The 21,024-nt window shown below is 52.7% G+C and overlaps 1 protein-coding gene across 1 annotated transcript in view; it reads left to right on the top strand.

Annotated features, from left to right (window-relative positions):
* QSOX1 (quiescin sulfhydryl oxidase 1) overlaps positions 1–21,024 on the top strand; it is a 35,517-nt gene that overhangs the window by 1,125 nt on the left and 13,368 nt on the right. The window contains exons 2-6 of the mRNA XM_060643814.2: positions 6,147–6,247; positions 14,409–14,454; positions 15,015–15,117; positions 17,625–17,715; positions 19,752–19,897. Of these exons, the coding sequence (XP_060499797.1) occupies positions 6,147–6,247; positions 14,409–14,454; positions 15,015–15,117; positions 17,625–17,715; positions 19,752–19,897 (487 nt within the window). The remainder of the gene's footprint in view (positions 1–6,146; positions 6,248–14,408; positions 14,455–15,014; positions 15,118–17,624; positions 17,716–19,751; positions 19,898–21,024) is intronic.

Below are 21,024 nucleotides of genomic sequence, written 5' to 3'. Positions count from 1 at the left end.
CTCCTGACCTGCTGCCTCCAGTTAATTAGCTTCTGGGCCACATCCTTCTCTCTCTTCCCCTTGGCCATGAATCCTTCCACACCCTTTTGCTTTAACCAAAGGAACCCAGAGGCCCCACTGAAGACAGCCTCTCCGTATGTGTTTGGCCCTTGCTCCACGTTCTTGTTCTCTGGCCTGACCATATTTCCTTGATTCTAAGAGTCCCTCAATTGTGATACACACCATTCATTTACTGACAGCCTGAGGGGTAGAGAGATGACAAGACCACTGAATGTATAGAGATTTAAAGGCGTGCTCTGTTGCAGAAATGGTAAATTTTTTAAAAACTTAAGACTAGAGCTGAAAAAATATGGTCATAATAGTAATTAATATGTACTGAGTGCTTACTGTATGTCTGACACCTCCCTGGGTAAGTACATAACATGCACTATCTCGATTTCCTTTCCACAGTTTAAAGATCTCTGTGGGTTCACACGTCTGCCTCACCCAGGTAGTAGGTGTTTGGTGGGTGGGGTGGTAGTGATTGGCTTCTGATTTGCTGCCTCCGAATGGAGCTACTTCCTGATTGTGGTGCTAGGGCCCTCGCAGGGCCCCGGACTGGAAATGGTCACTGACTGAGGGCATCTTGGGGAATAGGCCTCTTTCTAGAAAGAGAACTGGAACCGCTGTTTCCTCGTTGTGCTGTTGGTATTTCTTGATAAACTCAGCCATTCGTGGCAGAAAAGTGCATTTGTAGGTGTTGGTTTTCAAACCGAGGCCACCACTCACCGTGAGCAGCTTGCGTAGTGGCGACTGAAGTGGCGAGCTGGAAAGATGCATACACCTGTTAGCCACGTGGTCCCAGAATGTTATTTTTGACAAAACCGATAAACTGTTTTACCTCCAGTGTACATGTAGACGCGTGTCTGCATGCCTCTCTGGTCCCATCACCGGAATGAGCCATTTCTCAGCAGCTCTTCACACTGTTTCAGTGATGTCAACACATCTGGTCAGGGCAGAAGGGAGGAAGAAGAATGTTGAACATGCAGCCGGAACACCTCAGGGGACATTGAGGGCCTGAAAATCATAAAAATCCCCAGATCAGTTTCCATCTTGAGGCCGTGAGAGGTCTTTAATGGCTGCAGATGAACCCAGCCTAGAAGAGTCTTCTATCTTAAGAACGTTGGAGGGAAGGGTTAGCTTCCAGCTGACTCATATGTTTGGCCTCTTGCGACCCAGGGTTTTCCAATGAATTGCATAGTCAGACACTGACCCAGCTTACTCCTGGATGAGGGTTGCCACTTCCAAAAGGGGTCTTTCCCTAGTGTACAGAGGGACAGCCTCCCCCTAAAAAACACCAATCATAACTTAATCTGAGGAAGGAAAATGAAAGCCTCGAAGTCTGAGGAGATGAATCAGTCAGTGGGAAGTGGGAAATTGAGGTGGGAACCGGAGGTCTCTCACGAGCCACGGGGATGGGTCAGCCCCCTTAACAAGATCCTGTGGGAGGATAGCAGTGGCCGAATCTGGTGTCAGCCTGCAGTGATAGAGAATGCCCCTACTCCAGTCCAAGGGGGAGGCCCTGCTGGGAAGCCAGGGTTATTCTCACATCACCTCTGTATTCCCGAGGTTCCTTGAGAAAATGGTTGTGGGCCAGCAGAAGGCTCAGACACCATCATGGGCCTGTGGGAGTGTGGCCCCTGCCTTCTGCCAATGGGATGAGTATCTGGGGTAGAAGCAGTGAGAGTGTGGAAGGCCATGGGGGGAGAGAAAAAATTTGCAACCCGGCCCAGCTGGCCTCAGGCATTTCATCTGACTGGCTCGGGCTCATTTGTTCAGTGACTTGTAGGATAGGTTCTCTGGGGCAGTCATTGCCACGGACTAGCACACTGGCTTCGAAAGATCTGGCTCATCCCTTTCTATTCAGGAGCAGCTCTTATTGTGTCACTAGATGTTTGGGAAATTGATTGCATTCATTTTAAGTCTTCATTACTCTTCACTGGCTAATCAATGAGTAAATATTTGTTGAGTGACCTCTGTGTGCAAAGCATTGTTTACATTGCAGTTTGGGTTTGGGAAGTGAGCTACACACAGCAGGAGAATTGGCCACAGTAAGAAGCTGTGTTTGAAAAGGGACAAAGGAGTGGCTCAGCCATTTCTTGTAGGAATTGAGGGAAGGGGGAAGTCACAGGAGGCTAATCTGGTCACCAAAGGCCATCATTTTAGCAGTTTTCACACTTGCCTTATGCCAGGCACTTTGCTAAGGGCCACTATTACATATAATCTTTATGAGAAAATATTGGAGCAGTCGATTGTATTTTGTTTTTAACAGATTAAGTAACTTGCCCAAGATAGTACAGATGCTGGAGGAGGTTCGTGAGCCCCTCTCTCTCTCTCTCGAGCCCAGGCAGGTGGAGAAGTGGGTGAAGGAGGGAGGGTACAGGTGGGAAAATGGCCCCTGCAAAGCCATGGAGATGACATTTATAAGGCATGGATGTTTGAGTGATGCTGAACAGCATTGGTTTGCCTCTTTTTTTTTTTTTTTTTCCCATGGTGTAGACCACCTCTCTTACTTGTACCCCTGTGATGCCTTAGTGCAGAGTCTGGCACAGGGTAGGAGCCCGCTGAACACTCATCCAGGCCGATGGCATGAGCCTCATGGGATTCCAAGTGAGAATGTAGTGACTGGGCCTTCTGCTGGTGCTGTGGCTCTTCTGGACTTAGACCTGGAGTGTCAGCCAGTGTGAGGGCTAGGGAAGGCATTTGGTCTATCCCATGACCTCACTGCCCAGAAGTCTACAACAAGGAGGCAGGGGTGTGGTGGAGACAGCATGGCACTGGCTAACTCCTTGTCAGGAGGACTCCTGGAGAGTTGGATGGGGGTCCAGTTCTGACCACTCGACTTGACTGGCTCTTGGTGGTTTGGGTGGGTCTGGCCTCTGCCTTAATAGTGGCTTGCTTAACACGCAAAGGACTAACGGCCATTTTTCTTGGCGAGAGTTTGCCATTAAGCGCTTGAACAGCTGTTGGAGCTGGAAAGGAGAGGAGAGACCATCCACCCTGGCCCCCATTTGACCCAGGAGGCCCAGAAAGAAAACATGGGCAGCTCTTGGTGCTTTGGCCACTTATAGCCATAATCAAGACATGTGGCTCTGGGTCCATGCCCCTTCCTGGACTGGTGAGTGGGGGTGGGGATACTGCCTAGCACTCCAGAAGGAGCCCATGACCCCCCTTACTATGGGTGTCTCTTTACTCACCACCTCAGAGACCATAGCTGTCCTAGTTATGCTTGTGTCCCCATCCTTCCCTTCTACACTTGCTCATTTACTCTGTTGTTAATAGAGAAATTACTTCGCCAGGGCAGTAATTGCAATAGGAAACTTTTTTCTCCCCAGGAGCGGGGCTGGTCTGATAACTGCTAATGTTAGGTGTTAGGCCTGCAGATTGCAGTGTTTAAGTCACCTGACACTTTAAAAAGCCTCCCTCGCCCAGTTCTCTTCCTCTTTGACAGGAGTGCACTTTACTTAAATGCAGCTTTGCATTACCAGTGGAGCACCCAGATAACAGCACCCTGTTCCTTGGACTGTTACTAGAATGATGAGTGTATCAAACCAGATCTTTATATGTCATTATGGCTCATTAAGGTATTGACATTGATATTCCTGAGAAACCTTCCTTAGCTGACACTCTCGGCACCTGACTGGCCTCAGCCTACCCCTCCACTTCCCCCTGTGGCCGAAGAGGCACGGGTTCCTTTTCATGGGGGGAAAGAGAATCAAGGTATAAAGAGAAGGAGTCAAAGACCTGCTCGGGAGCAGGGGTCTGAGAACTCCCAGGCATCACCTTTCCCCCCTGTCTCCACTACTAACACCCCCCTCCACCCCACTCCCTGGGTTTTCTGGTTGCCAAGCCAACAGAGCAGCTCTCTGTTCTGTCTTGGGCCCTCTTGAGACCAGAAGAGAAGCTCAAATCCTGGGTTCAGATCCCAGATCTACCATTGATTCATGTGTGCCTTGGGCACAGTTCTCTGATCTTTGTCTCACAGTGGTAGTTGCACATTAACTAGATAAATTAGGCACACAATGATCTCTTCATAAACTCTGTACATGTGATATCATCATCTAAGAGGAGAGTCTATGAAAGCGACTGAATGTTTGGGTTAAAGAATTTATGCTACTTGAAGACAGCATTGTGTTTACGTTCTCTCAAGGTTGTGATCAGAGCCAAGAGCAAAAACAGAAGGGTAATATCCTGACCCTGGTGAGGTGGAAAGGGAAGGGAAGTGGGTTTGAGTCGGGTAGCCTTTGGACAACTTGGAGGCCTCAGTTGCTTGCCTCATTTGTAAGGTGCGGGGAGTGATGCCCCCCCTCCAGTGGCCGTGGTGGAGACAGGGTGTGTCATAGGCGCTCACTGAGCACCAGCTTTCTGTTCTCTCCCCTCCCTGCCCCTTCAGTCTTCGTGTCCCAGGGGCAGTGGACACTGACTCTGGTCCAATGGATGGTGGCCTGTACTCTTGGAGAAGAGGGGAGCAGTTGAGGCCTTCAGTGCTTGGTCACCCTGCCAGGTGACTTTGTGAGACCCCCGCCAGGGGCCCTCACCGGTGGAAGGACACGGAAGTGCTTCTCTTTCATGTTTTTGTCTAATTGGCTTACTCCTTTGAGAGTAGCCAAGTCTCCCCACACAAGGTGAGCAGAGCCTGAGATGCAGAACAGAAGGCGCCAAGCCTTGAGTGTGCCAGACGGCCGCAGGAGGCGACCTGTGCTTCCCACTCTCCCTGGGACTCCCTTGGGCAAGGAAGGAGCCATAGGAGGGAGGCCTGGGGTGCTCTCATCTGTGATCCAGGACAAAACCCTGTACCTGGGCAGCTCTGCTCTCCTTCACAGGTGGCTGGCTTTAAGCTCGCCCCCTGCCTGGGCCTGCTAGACTGAGGCAGAGAGCAGAGAGCAGTGGTTCCGGCCCTGGAGCCGCTGAGAGCCAGGGCTGATCCTGCAATGCCCTGTAATGCTGTCAGTGCTCACTGAGGACAGTGGGGAAGCTGGGCAGTGAGGTTGCACACATGAAGAAGCACTTGGGGCGGACAGGCTTGTGACTGTCACAGAGACACGAGCAGGGCTCTGAGCTTATTGCTCACACAGGCGCCTGTCAGCTGACTGATAGGCTTCCACTCAATTTCTGCCCTTCCGGCGAAGCCTGTGCTTGGTCCCCGGGGCTGGTCTCCCGTGTGTCCAAATCCCATTAGAGCTCTGCGCCATGTGGCAGGCACCAGTCCATCGCCACCTCACGGCTGTGTGGCCTCACGTGTGTGTGTATCTTGCCCTCCAGCCAAAGCAGCCTCAGTGTAACGTGGAACCTTAGCAGGGGGACCCGATCTGGAACCAGAGCTCGGGGGCCTGCCTGGTAGAGAAGTTTGTTTGCTCTTTCACAGATCCTGGGCTATGGCCCAGAATGGGGCCATTATTTTCTCTGCCGGTGAGTTTGAGCGGAGGGGGGACTTGCAGCCTGGGGCCTGTTGAAGGAGCAGGGTGCCCAGGCAGCTTGGGAACTGTTAACCTTTCCAGACTCTGGCCTCAGGCTTCTTTTCCTGCGGTTCCTGGACTCCAGGTGCCTTTCCCTCCCTCCCCTGGGTTTCCTGCCTCCCTGTCCGACGGGGGAGCTAGTCCTCACCACCCCGTGTGCCGCCCATGCAAGCCAAGCTGGGCCGACAGCCAGGACCTCTGGCCGCAGAAGCCTTCACTCAGCGTCCGCTGGGGAATTCTAAAGCTCCTGAGGCATGTTCTTCGCCCTTCTGGAATGGATGCTCTCTAGAGGGCAGCAGGGACAGAGGCAGTGCCAGGGCTTGGTCCCAGGGCGTTCAAGATCATCTCACATTTTTTGTCATCCCCCGCAGCCTCTGTGCCCCTCCCCCACCGCAGAAAATGGAGGAACACAGATACCTTTACAGGACAGTGTTGCCTGAGCTGTTTAACCGTGTCCTAAGCACTGGCCAAGTACAGGATAACCAGACTATTTCAGAGACCCCTCCCGAGGAACGGGTGACCTTTTCTCATGAGAGCCTTAGGGGCAGGTACTCTGGGCATTGGTGAGGGTGGAATGTTGCACTTTGGGGGTGAGCAGGCGGAGGTCCCGGTCCCTCTTACTTCACCTGATTTCTTTGCTTTCCCTTTCAGACTGGAGGCCAGCACTGAATCTCGCCGCGCTGGACTGTGCTGAGGAGACCAACAGCGAAGTCTGCAGAGACTTCAATATCCCTGGCTTCCCGACCGTGAGGGTGCGTGACAGGGAGGGGAGAGAGGGCATGGCACTGGCGGTGCATGTTGCCCACTGCTGCCCCGTGCTGCCCTGGCATCTGAGCTCCGTGGTGGCCTCTGATGCCTCTGGCCTCGATCCGTTTAAGTCATGGCCTCTGGAGGACTGTTCCTGTGCTTGATGAGACACCTGTCGTAGAGGCAGAAAGGGATGTGAATCGGGAGGTTCGTTTCGTCTGGCCAGTTCTTCCCTTTATAAGGAGGGGAGGGGCCGATTTCAGCTGCTCTGATTTGAGCTGTGAGGTAGTTATCACCTAGGCTGGTGAGAACCCTCAGCCCCCAGGATCCTCTTTCCAATTCCTCTCCCTCCCGACCTCCCAGCCGTAGAGGTCTGATCCAACCCTGTAAAACCCGATTCAGGCTCTGACCCACCCATGGGCAGGATCAGACTCAAGGGGCCTGATGATCCTCTAGAAAATACCAGCAAGCTTCGTCCTCATCAGGCAAGTGCCTTGAGACAAGTAGCTCAGAAGTGACCTGCCCGGGTAGCCTCACCCCCTGGTCAAATGCTGATGCCTCAGGCAGCAGGGGTCCCCATCATGGGAGCCATCACACCCAGCACATGAGGGCTCTGTCACCCCAGCTCTGGCTGAAAGTAGCGTGAGCTCTCCAGTGAGGCCTTGCCTGGCAACCTGCCTACTGTGGGGCAGCAGCAGCTTAATTAACATCTGAACAACTTCCAAGGCTCTCAAGTAGGAGGTTCTGGAAAGCCCAGAACAGCAAGGTTGTGCCGTTATACTTAGTGCCCAGGGCTCAGCCCTGGCTGTAATCCAATTAGTTTGCTTCCAATTTAAAGAATCAGAATCTCTCTCCCTACCTCCAGCTATAAATAGTAAGCCTCCTTCTACCAGAATGGCATCTAGAAAAGCATTTCTTCTATAACCACTAAGAATAATCAGGAAAGACCTCTGAAGGTTAAAAAGCTAAGCATTGTCCTTAGAACAAGGTATCTGAACACAGCGGCCTCAAGTTGCAGGCCGACCCACCAGCCATATCTCAGCCTAATGATTCCAAGAGAATTTGTCTGGAAAACAAGGCTCCGGACTCCAGCAAGAATGTCCAGCTCGACCTCTATGTGACCTTTCTGTTCCTCACACCCATTGGAATCCTGCTAGGTTCAGGGTTTCCACAGCCCCAGCGAGCTCCCTCCTACACTCTTGTTACCATTTGGGGTCAGGCCTAAACCCCAGGTGTAGCTGAGGCTAGGCCTGTCTGGGGAACAGCATGGTGAGCCAACACCTCCTGCCATATCATTTAGAGGTGGCAGTAAAGAGATTGCCTATCAGTCATCCCTTTCAAGTTAAAGACCTCCCTGGCAGGGCCACTGCTTTATCCTTGTCCTGAAATATGTAACTGAAAATACTCAGAATTACTGTACAGGGATCTCTGTTACTTTTGCTGAGCCAGGGTAAGCAGCCCAGTGTGGAAAGCTGTGGGAAGACCACCGTGGCTAGAAGAGTCCTCATTCACAGGCTCATACTTCCGTCAGTGAATACTGGCCACAGGGGTCCAGCCCCTGCTCAGCCCCTGGGAAAGGGATTGGCATTGGTGCCAGGGCCGCGTCAGGACGTTCTGGCAGGGTTCTGTGGGACCTGGCACCTGGGGCTTTGTGTTTCTGCCGGGAGAGGCTGGGGCTCAGTGGGTGTGAGGGAGGCAGCTCAGGCAGTCGGGAGGTCCCCCATAGCTCCCAGTGCCTGGCCTGCCTGTGTCACGCAGCACACGCAGCCCAAATACCTCAAGAGATTAATCATCTCCTGCACCGCCCAGCTGGCTGTGGGAGGGGAGCTGGGAGAGAAGGCCCCACGCTGGTCGTCTTGACCTTTCCCAGCCTTCACACGGGCAGTGCCTGGCTGGGCCTGGCAGTCCAGTTTCAGCAGGGAGAGACACTCAGTGTCCTGTTGTCAGGACTCTGGCCCAGGTGGTTCTAGCTTCCGATGGGTCTCTGCTCTAAGGCACTGGCTTTCAAACCTTTTTACTGTAACCTACAGTAAGATATATACATTTTCCAATGACATCCAGAAGTTGATTTGTATGTGATCACTAAACCAAAAGTTTCATAAAACAGTATTTATTCTTCCTAAATGCAGTGCATGCTACTATTTTTGTTCCATTTATTATTTTTTTTAACTCCTAGCTGTGATTCGCTAAACTGATGTTCCATCTTACTACTACGCTGCTTCAAAGTTTTGGAAAATTCCAGATCTCCAGAAATTCTAGCCCATTCAGAGTCTGGTGTGCCTGTGGGCATCGTGTCTGGACTCCCTAGAGAGCAGAGCAGAGGCTAGAGGTCAGCCTGGCTGCCAGCAGGCCAGAGAGATAGCCCTGATGCCCTGTCTGCTGCCCCCGCCCGGGGCTGGACCTGTCCACACTCCTGCCTCTAGAGCCTGTGAGAACTCCTGTCGCACAGGGCAAGGGAGAGTGTTGCTGGTGTGATGGAGGCAGACCCACACAAGAGTCTGGCCACCCCCAGTTACATGTATCATTGTCCCTTTCTTCTCCCTCCTACCCCTTTTGTCACCATTAGCAAACAGTGAGCTTCCACTAGCCCAGCCTGTGTAGCAAACATCTGGCCCTGCAGGGCCAGCTGGCTGTGTCAGGTGCCTGTCAGACTGGAGCCGGAGCCCAGCTGGAAGAAAACAAAGGTGTGGGGGAGGGAGGGACTAGTTGGCAACAGGTTCTGGCTGGCACTTGGAGACCTAGAGGCTGGATCTAGTGGGGAGGGGCTCTGCCACGGGCCACAGTAGTGCTGTCAGGGGATATTCCATCAGGACCCCTTGTAGCCAGAAGCCCAGCAGGGGCAAGATTACAGAGAGCATCAGCATTGGGGTGGAAGAGGACGGAAGTCTCCCCTTTGCAAGATTCTGAGGAGATACTTCACGTGGGTTCAGATCCTGGTTCCACTGCTTACGATATATGACTCAGAAAGTTGTTTAACCATGCCTCAGCAACAGGCCTCATTTTCCTTGTCTGTAAAAACTGGGATGCTAATATCTCCACCTAATAGGACTGTGGCCGGGCGTGAAGTGAGGTCTTACACGTGAGAGTGCCACAGCATTGTGGAGTATCACGTGGAGTTCAGTAAATGTTACTTGGCTTCCTTCCCATCGTCCGGCCTCCTTCCTAAATCATCCTGTGGAGCTCACGATGGCTCCTCTGTGGGCGCTGCATTTAAGGCAGTCCTTCCATCAGCAGCCCTTGAGTGAATGTTTGCTGGGCGCACTGCGCTGTGCTCACCATCGTGGGGGAGACACAGAGAACTCAGCAGCTAGGTAGTGGGCAGTGAACGCCAGAAGAATCGCCTGGGCTCCCTGAGCCCTCTCCCTAACACATCAGAGAGGTTTCATGGAAGAAGGGGACTTCCACTTGGTATTGAAGGACGTGTGGGCTTTGGCTAGGAGAAGAGGAATGCGGCCAGAGGAGGAGGTAAGAGCAGAGGCCCTGTGTGGGCAGAACCGTGTGACATGTTGAGAAGACTGGTCTGGCTGGAGCAGAGGCTCCTGGGCAGGGCTGAGGCAGGGTGGTGGGGCCCAGGAATGGCAGGTCCCTGAGTTCAAGGCTGGGAGTGTGGACGGCCTGTAGGGGCACAGAGGCTGGGCTGTTACCTTATGTGGCACTTGCAAGAGGGTGGGGTGTCAGGGAGGGGGACTCCTGGCTCTCTCAGGAAGAAGGATATGAGCCCCCAGTCAGCAGTCACCTGCTCTCTTGTGGTCCCCTCCACAGTCAGGCCCCAACATAGCAATGGTTAGGCATATGGATCCTCCTGGGATCACCATAAGATATTTGGAGACCGGGTCATTTTCCTTGAAACTTGCCTTAAAAGCTTGGATCCAGTGTTATCGATGGTCACCACTGGAAAGTATGCTTTCCATTCAGCCTTATTTGACCCCTAGAAAGGCAGTTACTCTTGATATTGGTGTTGCTTCTTGACAGATTGGTAAAGACCCACCTGCTGCCCCTTGGTCTCCTGCCTTTGGGGAGATGGGGAGGTCTTCCAGGGGCGCAGAGTTGGGGAAGGGTCCTGCGTGAAGTGGCGGGAGGAAAGGGACCGGGTGCCGACTGCTCCTGGAAGAAAGAAAACTCACTGCTGACATCTTAATTACCTGTTTCCAAGAGTTGTGGTGGTTTCCCTTGGGGAGGGCACACGCCTCCTCGAACAGCTGACTTAAGTAGGATGCATTTTAATAGGAGGACAAAAATGTGCCCTGACTAGATTTTAATATGATTTTCACATGAGCATCTAAGATGATCAAAGGGCAGAGGTTCTCTGCTCAGCTGAACAGATGCCTTCTGGGAACTTCCATGTTCTCGACACCGTGGGGCTTGCAGAGGTGCCAGAGTACAGTCCTCTACAGTCCAGAGAAAGTTCCGGTTTCAGGCCTGTCATAGCTGAAGTGTAGGGAAAGGGGACAGTGGGGGTAAGTTTGGGTCAGGTCCTAGAAGGCCTCGGACCCAGTGAGTTTAGCCATTATTCGTTGGTAGTGGGGAATCAGGGGAGAGATTTGCAGGAGAATGACATGATCAGACCGGAACTGTGCCACTAAGCAAAGGGGCAACGAGGAACAGAGTTGGAGAATGCAAAAATTGAGTAGATGAAAATGTCTGAGCTCACAGAGGGACAGGTGACAACTGTTGCATTAGGCCAGGAAATAGGTGGTAAGCCCTGGTCTGGACAAGGGCAACTGGCCCAGACGACTGGTGAAGAATCACAAAGGTCACATTCACAGAACTTGTCCTCTGACTGGCTGATGGGGTTAGGGGGAGGACGAGGTGCTGGTCTGGATAATGGGGGGAGAAGGATGAGCATGGGATGAAATAAGCAACATAAATGGAGAAACAAGTTGGGGGAGGGGTGACTTAGAGAGTTGGGGGAGGGGTAGCACCTGGGTGGAGGGCACCAGGAGGAAACGGAAGTCTAGGACAGGTGAGGACCTGGACAGAGGGTTCAGATTGCAAATCATTTAGACCAAGTAGATGACATTGGCAAGGGAGGCAAACAGTAGGCTTATTCACTCATTCATTTGCTCCTTTGTCCAAAAGCATGGATTAACCTCCTTGTTTTTGACGATGCCTCCCAGGGCTTTTTATAAAAAAAAATTTTTTTTAATGTTTGTTTATTTTTGAGGGACAGGGTGTGAGCAGGCAAGCGGCAGAGAGAGAGGGAGACACAGAATCCGAAGCAGGCTCCAGGCTCTGCGCTGTCAGCACAGAGCCCGATGAGGGGCTCGAACTCACAAACCATGAGATCGTGACCTGAGCTGAAGTCGGACGCTTAACAGACTAAGCCACCCAGGTGCCCCTTTCCCAGGGCTTTTTAAACAGAAGAGTGTCAAGAGCTGATGCATGGCTAGAGACTGGGTACAGGAGATGGTGGGGGCAGGGGACGCGAGAGAGGAGTCCAGGGCGAGGCTAGGACAAGGGTGAAGGGAAGGCTGTGAAATGGCGAAGAAGGCCTGGTCGGTGTCACGCAAATCAAGGGAGATGGCAATGTGAAGGCCAACGAGGAGAATGTCAGGAATATATGGTACAAAAAAATGGCAAAACCTGGCCATGGGGGCAAAGCAGACACTGCAGAGGAAGCAAGGAGGCGCTGGAGAGGTCATTGGATTGGCCAAAGGGGTCAGCTGAGCAGTGGGGGCACAGGCCACAGGCCACAGCATGGGAGTGAAGTGAGGGGGCATGGGAGTGAAGTGAGGGGGCAGCCGGAGAGGGAGAGCGGACCCTGCTTTGGGAAATTTGGCAGTGCTAGGAAAACGGGAAATGCAGTAACTGGAGGAGGAAGGAGGGTGTCTCTCTATTCTCATCCCACTTCCCTTCCTGCCCTTTTTTAAAAAAAAAAATTAGGAGGATTGGAGTCTATTTGTAGGCTTAGGGAAGTTGCTGGCAGAAAAGGGGAAAGAGATGAATTGATCAGAAAAAGTTCTTAAGAGCATGAAGTTGGGAGCTGGAGCCCCAGTGGCGACATTGTTCTGGAAGGTAGATGGGCATCTGAGGACAGAAGGGAAGGCTGTGTAGTAGCACAGGGGCACGTGGAGGGACGTGGGAGGTCTTCCTGGGGGTGTGTCTTGGGTCCCTGCATTCCCCTGGGTCAGTCTTGCTGGGGCTCCTGTCTCACTCCCTGCTGCCCATGGCCGGGGCCTTTAGAAGTCTCCGCTGGGGTCCAGGGAGGGTGCCTTTTGATGGAGGTAACATGCCAGCCCCTTTTAATAAAGCACCTGCTCAGACCTGGGTGACCTGGTGGTTGATGAAGACAAGTTGCCACACTGCTTCTCATGACTGAAAACACCCGTAGCAGTGACGGTCCATAAATGCCTTAACATGCTTTCTCTACTCGATCCCATCGCAATTCAGGAACTTTGTGATTGTTCTTACAAGTGTTAGGATAACGTATAATTTCACTCAGAATTTGTTCAATAACTGCAAAGAACATTATCATACATATATGTGGCAGGGCGCCTGGGTGGCTCAGTCGGTTAAGCGTCCAACTTTGGCTCAGGTCATGATCTCACATTTCATGAGTTCAAGCTCCGCATCAGGCCCTGTGCTGACAGCTCAGAGCCTGGAGCCTGCTTCGGATTCTCTGTCTCCCTCTCTGTCTTCCTTTTCCCCACTCACAGTCTGTCTCTCTGTCTGTCTCTCTCTCAAAAATAAACATTTAAAAATGAAAAATAAAAATAAATATATGTGGCGTGTATCTGTGGATGGTTTTCACCTAGAATAAAAGTTCATATTAATGGTCTAGAAAGAAAGAGGATAAAGCAGTTAGCAGGAGTAGGAGCCAGGTGAGGTCAGAGGGAACAGGAGAAGGTTGTAGATGGGAAGAGGTGGGTGGCTTCTGTGCATCTTTGTGGTTCCTCATGTGGGAGGGTGGGCAGGTGGCCTGTTAGTTTTCCGCCTACAAATGGCTGGAATAAACAAATGCTAGCTGGTCAGTGTTTCCTAGTGTTTAAGAGGTGGAACAAGGGAAGGGGATGGTAGTAATCATGCAGTTAACACTTATTCGTTCCTTACTGTATGCATCAGACACAAGCACTTAGATATGTTATCTTTGACTCCTCACAGCAAATCTTCAAGGTGGATGGTGTCATCTCATCTTAAAGATGAGAAGGGAGAGGGGGGCTAATGGATTGCCCAAGGTCACACCGCAAGAGTAGCAGAATCCAGGTCTGGTAGACCGCAGGCCCCGTACTCAACCACCAGCTTGGAATAAGGCCGGATGGCCGTACTGTTGCGGGCAGAGGCCCAAAGAAAGCTACAGGTGGCCCCGGAGGACCTCAGGAAGAGGCCTCTTCCTGGCCAGCAGACTCTCACAGGCCTTTAGGTAGCTGTCTGTCTGTCAAGACAACTGAACTTTGTTCCCTCCTGAGCCCGGGAGAGCACAGGCCAGAGCCCTGCCAGTGGTCTTGCCACTTACACAGAGGCCCATGTCCTGAGGAATTGTCCTCTGTTCTCTCTGTCCTCTTGCCCAAGGAGGTCATTCTCGCTCCACACTGAGGCTGGAGTGTCATTCGCGTAAATGGGAAAAGAGGACGAAGTGGTGAATTAAATTGGCCTGTCTGTAACAAGACTTGTTTCTTCAGGGGCTTGGGCCCACCCTTCAACAGGACCTGAACTGGAGACCCCTCCCCTCGTGGAGTGTCTGCTGTGCCAGGCTGGGAGTTCTCAGTGGACAGACAGACACCAGCCTCTAAGGACAGACTGCCTCAGAGGGTCGCTTACATTTTCTGGGGGAAGTATGACGTGACTTTGTTTTCTCGGTTGGGTTTGCCTCATCCTTTCATCCATGCAGCGGATATTTTCCAGTCACGGTGTGCTGGGTGCCGGTGCTTAGGGAGACCGTCTGCCTCTAGTATTGTGCGTCCCTGGGTGCATCAGAGCTGTGGGGTAGGGATTGGGTATGGAGACGGGGAAGACAGGAATCCGTGTCCAGCCCCAGGGGCAGAAACCGTCCTGTTCTCCTTTACAGATGAGGAAACTGAGGCTCACAAAAGTTAAGTAATTTTCCCAAATTAACCCCCTTGAGTAAGTAGAGGGTCTTAGACACGGATCCATCTGGCACAACAGCATCTGGCTGATGTGGTCTTAGCTCCGTGTGTTACTGACTCTCGCCTGTGTGTTTGCTTCCAGTTCTTTAAGGCCTTCACCAAGAACGGCTCAGGAACAGCACTGCCAGGTAGGTGTCCTGGGTCCAGTTGTCCATGGTCTTTCTCTTTTTCTTTCTGCTGGGTTTCCACTGAGGTGAGGAGAGCCCGGCAGGGTCTCCTGGGTGAAGAGTTTCCCAGGTGAAATTGGAGTTTGTGGTTTCTTGTGTGGCCTTCCCAGCCAGCCTGGAAGATGCCTTCAGGGAAAGGAGGCTGAAGAAACCCTTCTGATTTGGCTCGTTCAGGGTCCTGGGAAGAGGGGAGGGTCACAGTGTATCCAGGCTAACTCTTCCTATCAAAATGGGGTTGGCATCCAGAGGGACAGACCAGCTAGCCTCCGGGGAAAACCCTCATGGGTCCCAGGTCTGAAGGACTCTTTCCTGTCCCCTAAGAGATGGGTCTCCTTGCATAACTTAGGGCCACAGAAGAAGACCCCACCCCCACTGCTAAGGACTGAGCCATGCTCTGTTTCTCTCAGAACTAGCCTGTGCCCTGGGCCCTTTGTTTCAGTGAAGCCGACAAGGGTGCCGGGATTCATTCTCCTCCCCTCCTCATGCCCCCCCCCCCCCCCACCATGTCCGTCTTCATCCAGTGGCTGGTGCTGATGTGGAGACGCTGCGGAAGAGGCTCATCGACGCCCTCGAGTCCCATAGAGACACGTGGCCCCCTGCCTGCCCCCCACTGGAGCCTGCCAGGTATTCAGGGTGGAGCAGATTTGGTGCAGCGTGGGCCAGGATCACAGGCCTGGGAGCAAGAGGGCAGTGGGGACAGCTGGGCAGGGGAAATGAAGGCCTGTGTCTTTGGGGCAGACACCTCTGTAGGCTGGAGCCACTCTGGAGCAGCTGGTAGAAGGTACCCTGTTGCTGGAGTCCTCCCCGAGCAGCCCTGGCTTCGTGGGGCTGACAGGTGCAAAGGCCTGTCTTGCCGGGCAGAAAGGAAGAGATGGGCAGGGGTTCTCCAGGTCATACCTGCTGCTGCTTTTCATAACCTGTCCTCGTGATCTTTTCACATGAGCTAACCTGGAGGGGGCACCGAGAGAGTGGGCGGGGGGAGGAAGAAGATAGGCTCAGAGGAAAAGGGAACCCTTCCTGTAAAAGGAGAGTGGTTGTCTTTCTGAGCAGCGGCTGTGACTGGGGGGTGGGGCGTGTGACTGTTGTGCCACAGAGCATCAGGCATGGTGGCTGGTGGCCCTTATCTGCCTGCCAGGCAGGCTTCCAGGATTGTCTGTTCTAGGAGAGGCAGGTACACAGTGTACTGCTTTAGCTCTCCTACAGAGGGTAAATTGAGGACACTGGGTCCCGCCCTCCCAGATAAGCTCTTGAGACCGGATAGTGCCCACCTCAGGGACTCCTGCCAAGAAGGAACAAATCCAAATACCAGCAGGCACTGCTGGAGGGAGCCCAGCCTTAGAGCACAATGAAGGTTCCAGGGGCTGAGAAGGCCTCGTGAGACAGGCGCTGGTGCTCCAGGCCCTCCACGTTGATTTAATGATGTTCTTCAAAGCCATAGCCCTGCCAAGAGATTGGGCTTCTAAGCGTCAGTCAACCCACGGTGACTTTTTATAATCTTCCCCAATTGTCCATCCTCCCGGAGGGCCCCACAGAGATCCTGGACCCAGCATTAGTCAGGTGTGGTTTGGGGCTGCACAGCGTGATTCCATCTCTCCAGGAAACAGCCAGCCAGCCTGTTCCTTACTTACATTTCCCAGTGACCGTGTCTGTCTGTCTTAGGCCCACACATCCCTCATGGTGCATTTTCAGTCCCAAGGGATCTCAAAAGCAGCAAATCAGACACACCTGCCAACTCCCTCAAAGTGGCCCTTCTAAAGAGCTTTAGGAAGGAGGCAGAGATGTGTGATGAAAGGTGAGCTGCCTCTTCCAGAAGTCTGAGTGGGAATGGATGGGCTGGGGGGCGTTGGCCGCCATGTTGCTCTTCTGCCAGCCGAAGGGAGGTCTGGCGAAGGGGTCTGAGAGGCTGTCAGGGTCCACAGCTCCTCTTTCCATTCCCCCGTTGGAGTTCACTCTAGCCCCCACCTCTCTAGCACATCCTTTTGTATTGTCACTGGGCTGGGCTCCAGCGTTGGCCCCATTTTGTGTGTTCCATTTGGATGTGATCATGCCACATGTGTCATTGGATCCAGTAGAGGGAAATAGGTCATCAGGTTAGGGATAAAAAGATGCAGTCTCCCAGTGCCCTCTTACGTGTTGGCCTCTTAAGCATGTGTGACAATGTGCCGTCTTTAATTGGAATGAAGAAACAGATCATTTTTGTGCAATTATTTTCTGCTGAAACTTTGAGTTTCTAAAACCGTTTGGAGCTTAATTCTCTGATTTGAGGTGATCATAACATTTACCTTCTTACTAATTTCTGCCTTTGTTCTGGGTCTCAGTCTCTTCAAATTAAAATAAGGAGGTTGGATTAGATGGCTTCTAAGGTCTCCTGCACCCAGGACTTTGGTTCTTTAATTCCCTTGTCAGGCCTGCTCCAGGGGAGGGAAAGCGGGTCTCCCAGTTGTTAATGACTTGCCACCACCAAGACCAAGTCTCATATCTGAATGGTTCTAAACACTGGTCCTTAGGGGACAAATAAAAACCATATTCGCTAAGCCTGGGCCTTACCCAGAACATAAAGACGACTAGTGTCAAAGCATCCCTCCCCCACCCACTTCCTGCTCCCTAGACCACCTCATAATCACCCCAGATTTTTAAGAGACAGCATCAAAAAACAAATCAAGGGGCACCTGGGTGGCTCCGTCGGTTCCGCACCCGACTCTTGATTGGAGCTCAGGTCACAATCTCATAGTTTGTGGGATCGAGCCCCACATCAGGCTCTGCACCAACAGTGTGGAGCCTGCTTCTCTCTCTCCCTCTCTCTCTCTGCCCCTCCCCTGCACACTCTCATGCTCGCTCTCTCTCTCTCTCTCTCAAAAATAAACATTTGAAAAAACAAGTCAATAAGGTGGGCACAATGGAGAGCCAGTGTGAGGTAGCAGAGGCAGCATGCTCTGAGACTGAGGGTTTGGCTTTACTCCCCCAGAGGGGAGGGCTGGCAGGGGGAGACCGCCATGGAGCCCCCTGTGGAAACAGAGGAGGAGTTTGTGTGGCTGTGCCTGCAGTGCTATGCCTGCCGCGCCTGTGTCCCCAGCAGCTCCGCTTTATTGTCACTGGCTGTGGATGGTCACTGCCAATGTTGTCTCTTGCAGGCTGGAGGAGATTGATGGCTTTTTTGCAAGAGACGACGAAGAATACCTGGCCCTGATCTTTGAAAAGGCAGGCTCCTATCTGGGTAGAGAGGTGAGCTGCCCCCAGGGTCCCTGCAACTCCTGAGGAGCCCAGTGAGCTCAAGGACAGAGCTGTCCCCCGGAATTCTAGGGTGTCGGTCACGTGCACTTCTTAGCTCAGCACTGGCCTGACCCCTGCTGGGGGACACGGGAAGTGTGGGAGCCGGGCCTTTCTATTTGAAAACCTTTATGTCTGTTTTCATGTCCCTCATTGAAACCGCACATATATCACCTGTTGTCCATTGAATGCTGGCACACATAGTCGCTAATCTTCAAAGTTAAGGTAGATAATCAGGTAACACGTTGAAGATCCCCTGGCCAGTGAATTGGTGGAGTACGGCTTTAAGCCAGGTCTGTGAGCCTGCCCACCTCCCCCCGCTCCCCCCCCAAGAACGGGAGTAGAAAACTTGAGTGGGGGGAGGGGACATCAAAGCTCATGCAGTGCCTCATTAGGAAGTGAGATCCCTTACCAGATGAGGCAGGTTACAGAACAGGCAGGTTTGACTTCCCATTTCGTGATGATCTGTGATCAAGTGAGTTAGCTTCCTGGAGCCCCATTTCCATCTATAAAGCAGTGATAATTACCTTTCCTCAGAGTATTGCTGGGACAGTTCAATGAGGCAGTTTAGGTAATGGACCTGGGTGGGTAGCTGGCACAGAATAGTGCCTTTTAAAGATCCATGCCCCTGGCCTGATGCAGAGAGCTCTGCATTCTGCCACTGGCACACAGACTCCTCTAGACCACTGGTGAGCTTTTCCCAGGTGCAGAGGTGGATGACAGGCCAGGGCACGGGTGAAGGTGCAAGGCAGGCCAGGGATGTAGAAGAGGCATGAAAGTGGGAATGAAATTAAACACCACTGTTGACTCTGAATGGCTTTCCTCCCGAAACTCAGCAAGCACAGTCGACAGGGCTCTGGGGTGCCTCTAGGCCTCGGAGCACCAAGAGGGGAAACAGAGGGAGGTGGGGAGGGGGCACAGAGTTTTGCTGAAGGACTGCCTGACCCTTCTGGGGTCCCAGTCCAGGCCTGGGGGCATGCCTGTCATGAGGAAGTGACTGATAAATGTTCATTGGAATCAGCTTTTCTCCTCAGGAGTTGCAGGGACCCTGCTGCCCACCCCCTAGCCCCCTGGGAAACCAGGAGCAGGGACCCCTGTGGACTGAGTGAGTCTGGGGCCGTGTCCACGCAGAGGATGGTTAGTTTGAAAAGCAGGAAGGCACAGTGACCAAGAGCCCAGGCTCTGGAGCCAAACTGAACTGGATTTGTTGCCCAATTCAGGCTCTTGCTAACTGTATGACCTAGACACTCGATTTCACTTCTAAGCCTCAGGTTTTTCATTTGCAATAGGCATTTATTTTTTTAATGAACACTTATGTACCTACTATGCACTAGTTGCTGTTACGATTCCAATTTTGTTAATAATCCAATTGTTACTCCAGTTTTGCAAGTAAGGAAATTGAGTTGGGGGGAGGTTTAGGCCAGTGGGGCCAGGATGCACACCCAGGTAGCCATAGTATACTGTGCCTACTGGCTTGGCCTCCTAACAATAGTTCCTGTTTCATAGTATTATTTTGAAGATTAAATGAAACAATATATATACAGTGCATAATACCTACTCTATAAACATTAGCTAATATTATTTTTCCCTTATTTCTTTCTAAAATTAAAATCCTATTAAGTATGTTTTCTGATTCGGAACATAGATAGAAAGCCTTATAAATATGAGAATAAAAATGAAACCACATTTTATCATGCCTTCTACAGATTGCTTTCATTGGAAAGAAAATGATATTCAATTGGACTGCTCTAGGAAATTCAAGGTGTGTGGTGTGCACAGTTCCAAGGCCCCTTCTCCTGGGCAGTGCTTGATTCTTGTCCCCTGTGGCATAGATGCGGTTGGTGGCATGAGACTCACTCAGCACCCTGGTCCACTCTCTGAAAGGTTTAGAGTCTGGGTGGAGCGTGGCTGCCACCAGGCACCCACCCAGGGCTCCTTCTGCCCAGTGACTGGACCCCGCCCCCAACACGTCTATCTGTCTGTCTCTGCAGGTGACTCTGGACCTGTCCCAGCACCATGGCATAGCGGTGCGCAGGGTCCTGAACACGGAGGGTGATGTGGTGAGCAAGTTTGGGGTCACCGACTTCCCATCTTGCTACTTGCTGTTTCGGAATGGCTCTGCCTCCCGGGTCCACGTGTGAGTGCAGTGCCTCTCTGTCCCCTCCCTCCTCTCTCCCTGTGCTGTTTCTTCCTGCCGGGAGGGGCTTCTGGCCTCTTAACTGGGGCTGACAAGTTCTTTCTCCTGCCCTTCTTCTGAGGAGCTCCCTCCGAGACAGGCAGGGAGCTCCCTGTGCAGGAGAAGCAGCCGTCTGCCTGCGGGGGTGGGCAGTGCCAGGAACATAGCCCCTGGCCCCCAGCTCAGCAGTCCTGCCTCAGGCTCCTGGCCCCCTCACCCTCCGTGCTTCCGCACCGTCGCCACCGTAGCCCTGGCCCCACTCCTCATTCTCCTCTGTCCACAGACTCGTTGGCAGGCTGCGGGCCTGGCAAGCTCTCAGATATGCCTGACCCTCCCTCCCTTTAGTTTTCTAATTGCAGAAAAGTTCATTAGGAGCTAGACAATAGCCAGTTCCAAAATGCCAAGAGAAAACAATCAGGCCAGCCGTGGCCCTCTGTCAGGCTCCTGCTGCTGAATGTCCCGTTAAATGGCGCCAGATGGTGCCTCGATGCCCCCCTGGGTAGATGATTGATGTAGCCTGGCTCTGCAGGCAGGAACTCGAGGGCCAGGGGGCTCGAGACTTGCCCAAGGTACCCAGCGAGCTGCTCTGCGGGCCCATTAGTGCCATCCCGCCTGGAGGCTGGGCAGGGCGGCCACGCGCCCTTGCCGGCCCCAGTCGCTAGATAGCACCGGGCCAGGCCTTGTCAGAGAGTTCTCCTGGGGGAGGGAAGCCTGATGTCTGTAGGGGGACAGGAGGGACAGAAAGTGCCAGTCCTGGTGGGGAGAGGAGGCATTGTTTCCCTACTTGGAGCTGGTGGAGGGGAAAATTGTTTGTGACGACGCTGCTCCGGAGCCATCTGTTCATCGATAAACATCGGGCCAGGACGGCAGAGTGGGAAGCAGGGCTTCCTGATGCCAGCTCCCCTGGGGTGTCCCGTCATGCTGTGGCTGGTCTTCACACCCTCCCTCCAGGTGGCCGTGACCGGGAGGTGTCGCCTGCCCTCAAGGACTCTGTCAGAAGAGGGAAAGCAGTCAAAAGGATTGTAGAAGGATTTGAGGATTGTAGCGTTTTTGTTGTTGTCGTTACTACCTGTTTTTGAAAAGCCGTG

Source organism: Panthera onca, chromosome F1 (genome assembly GCF_046562875.1).
Source record: "Panthera onca isolate mPanOnc1 chromosome F1, mPanOnc1 haplotype 2, whole genome shotgun sequence".
Taxonomy (NCBI): Eukaryota; Metazoa; Chordata; class Mammalia; order Carnivora; family Felidae; genus Panthera; species Panthera onca.
This window is presented reverse-complemented; position numbering and strand designations above follow the sequence as displayed.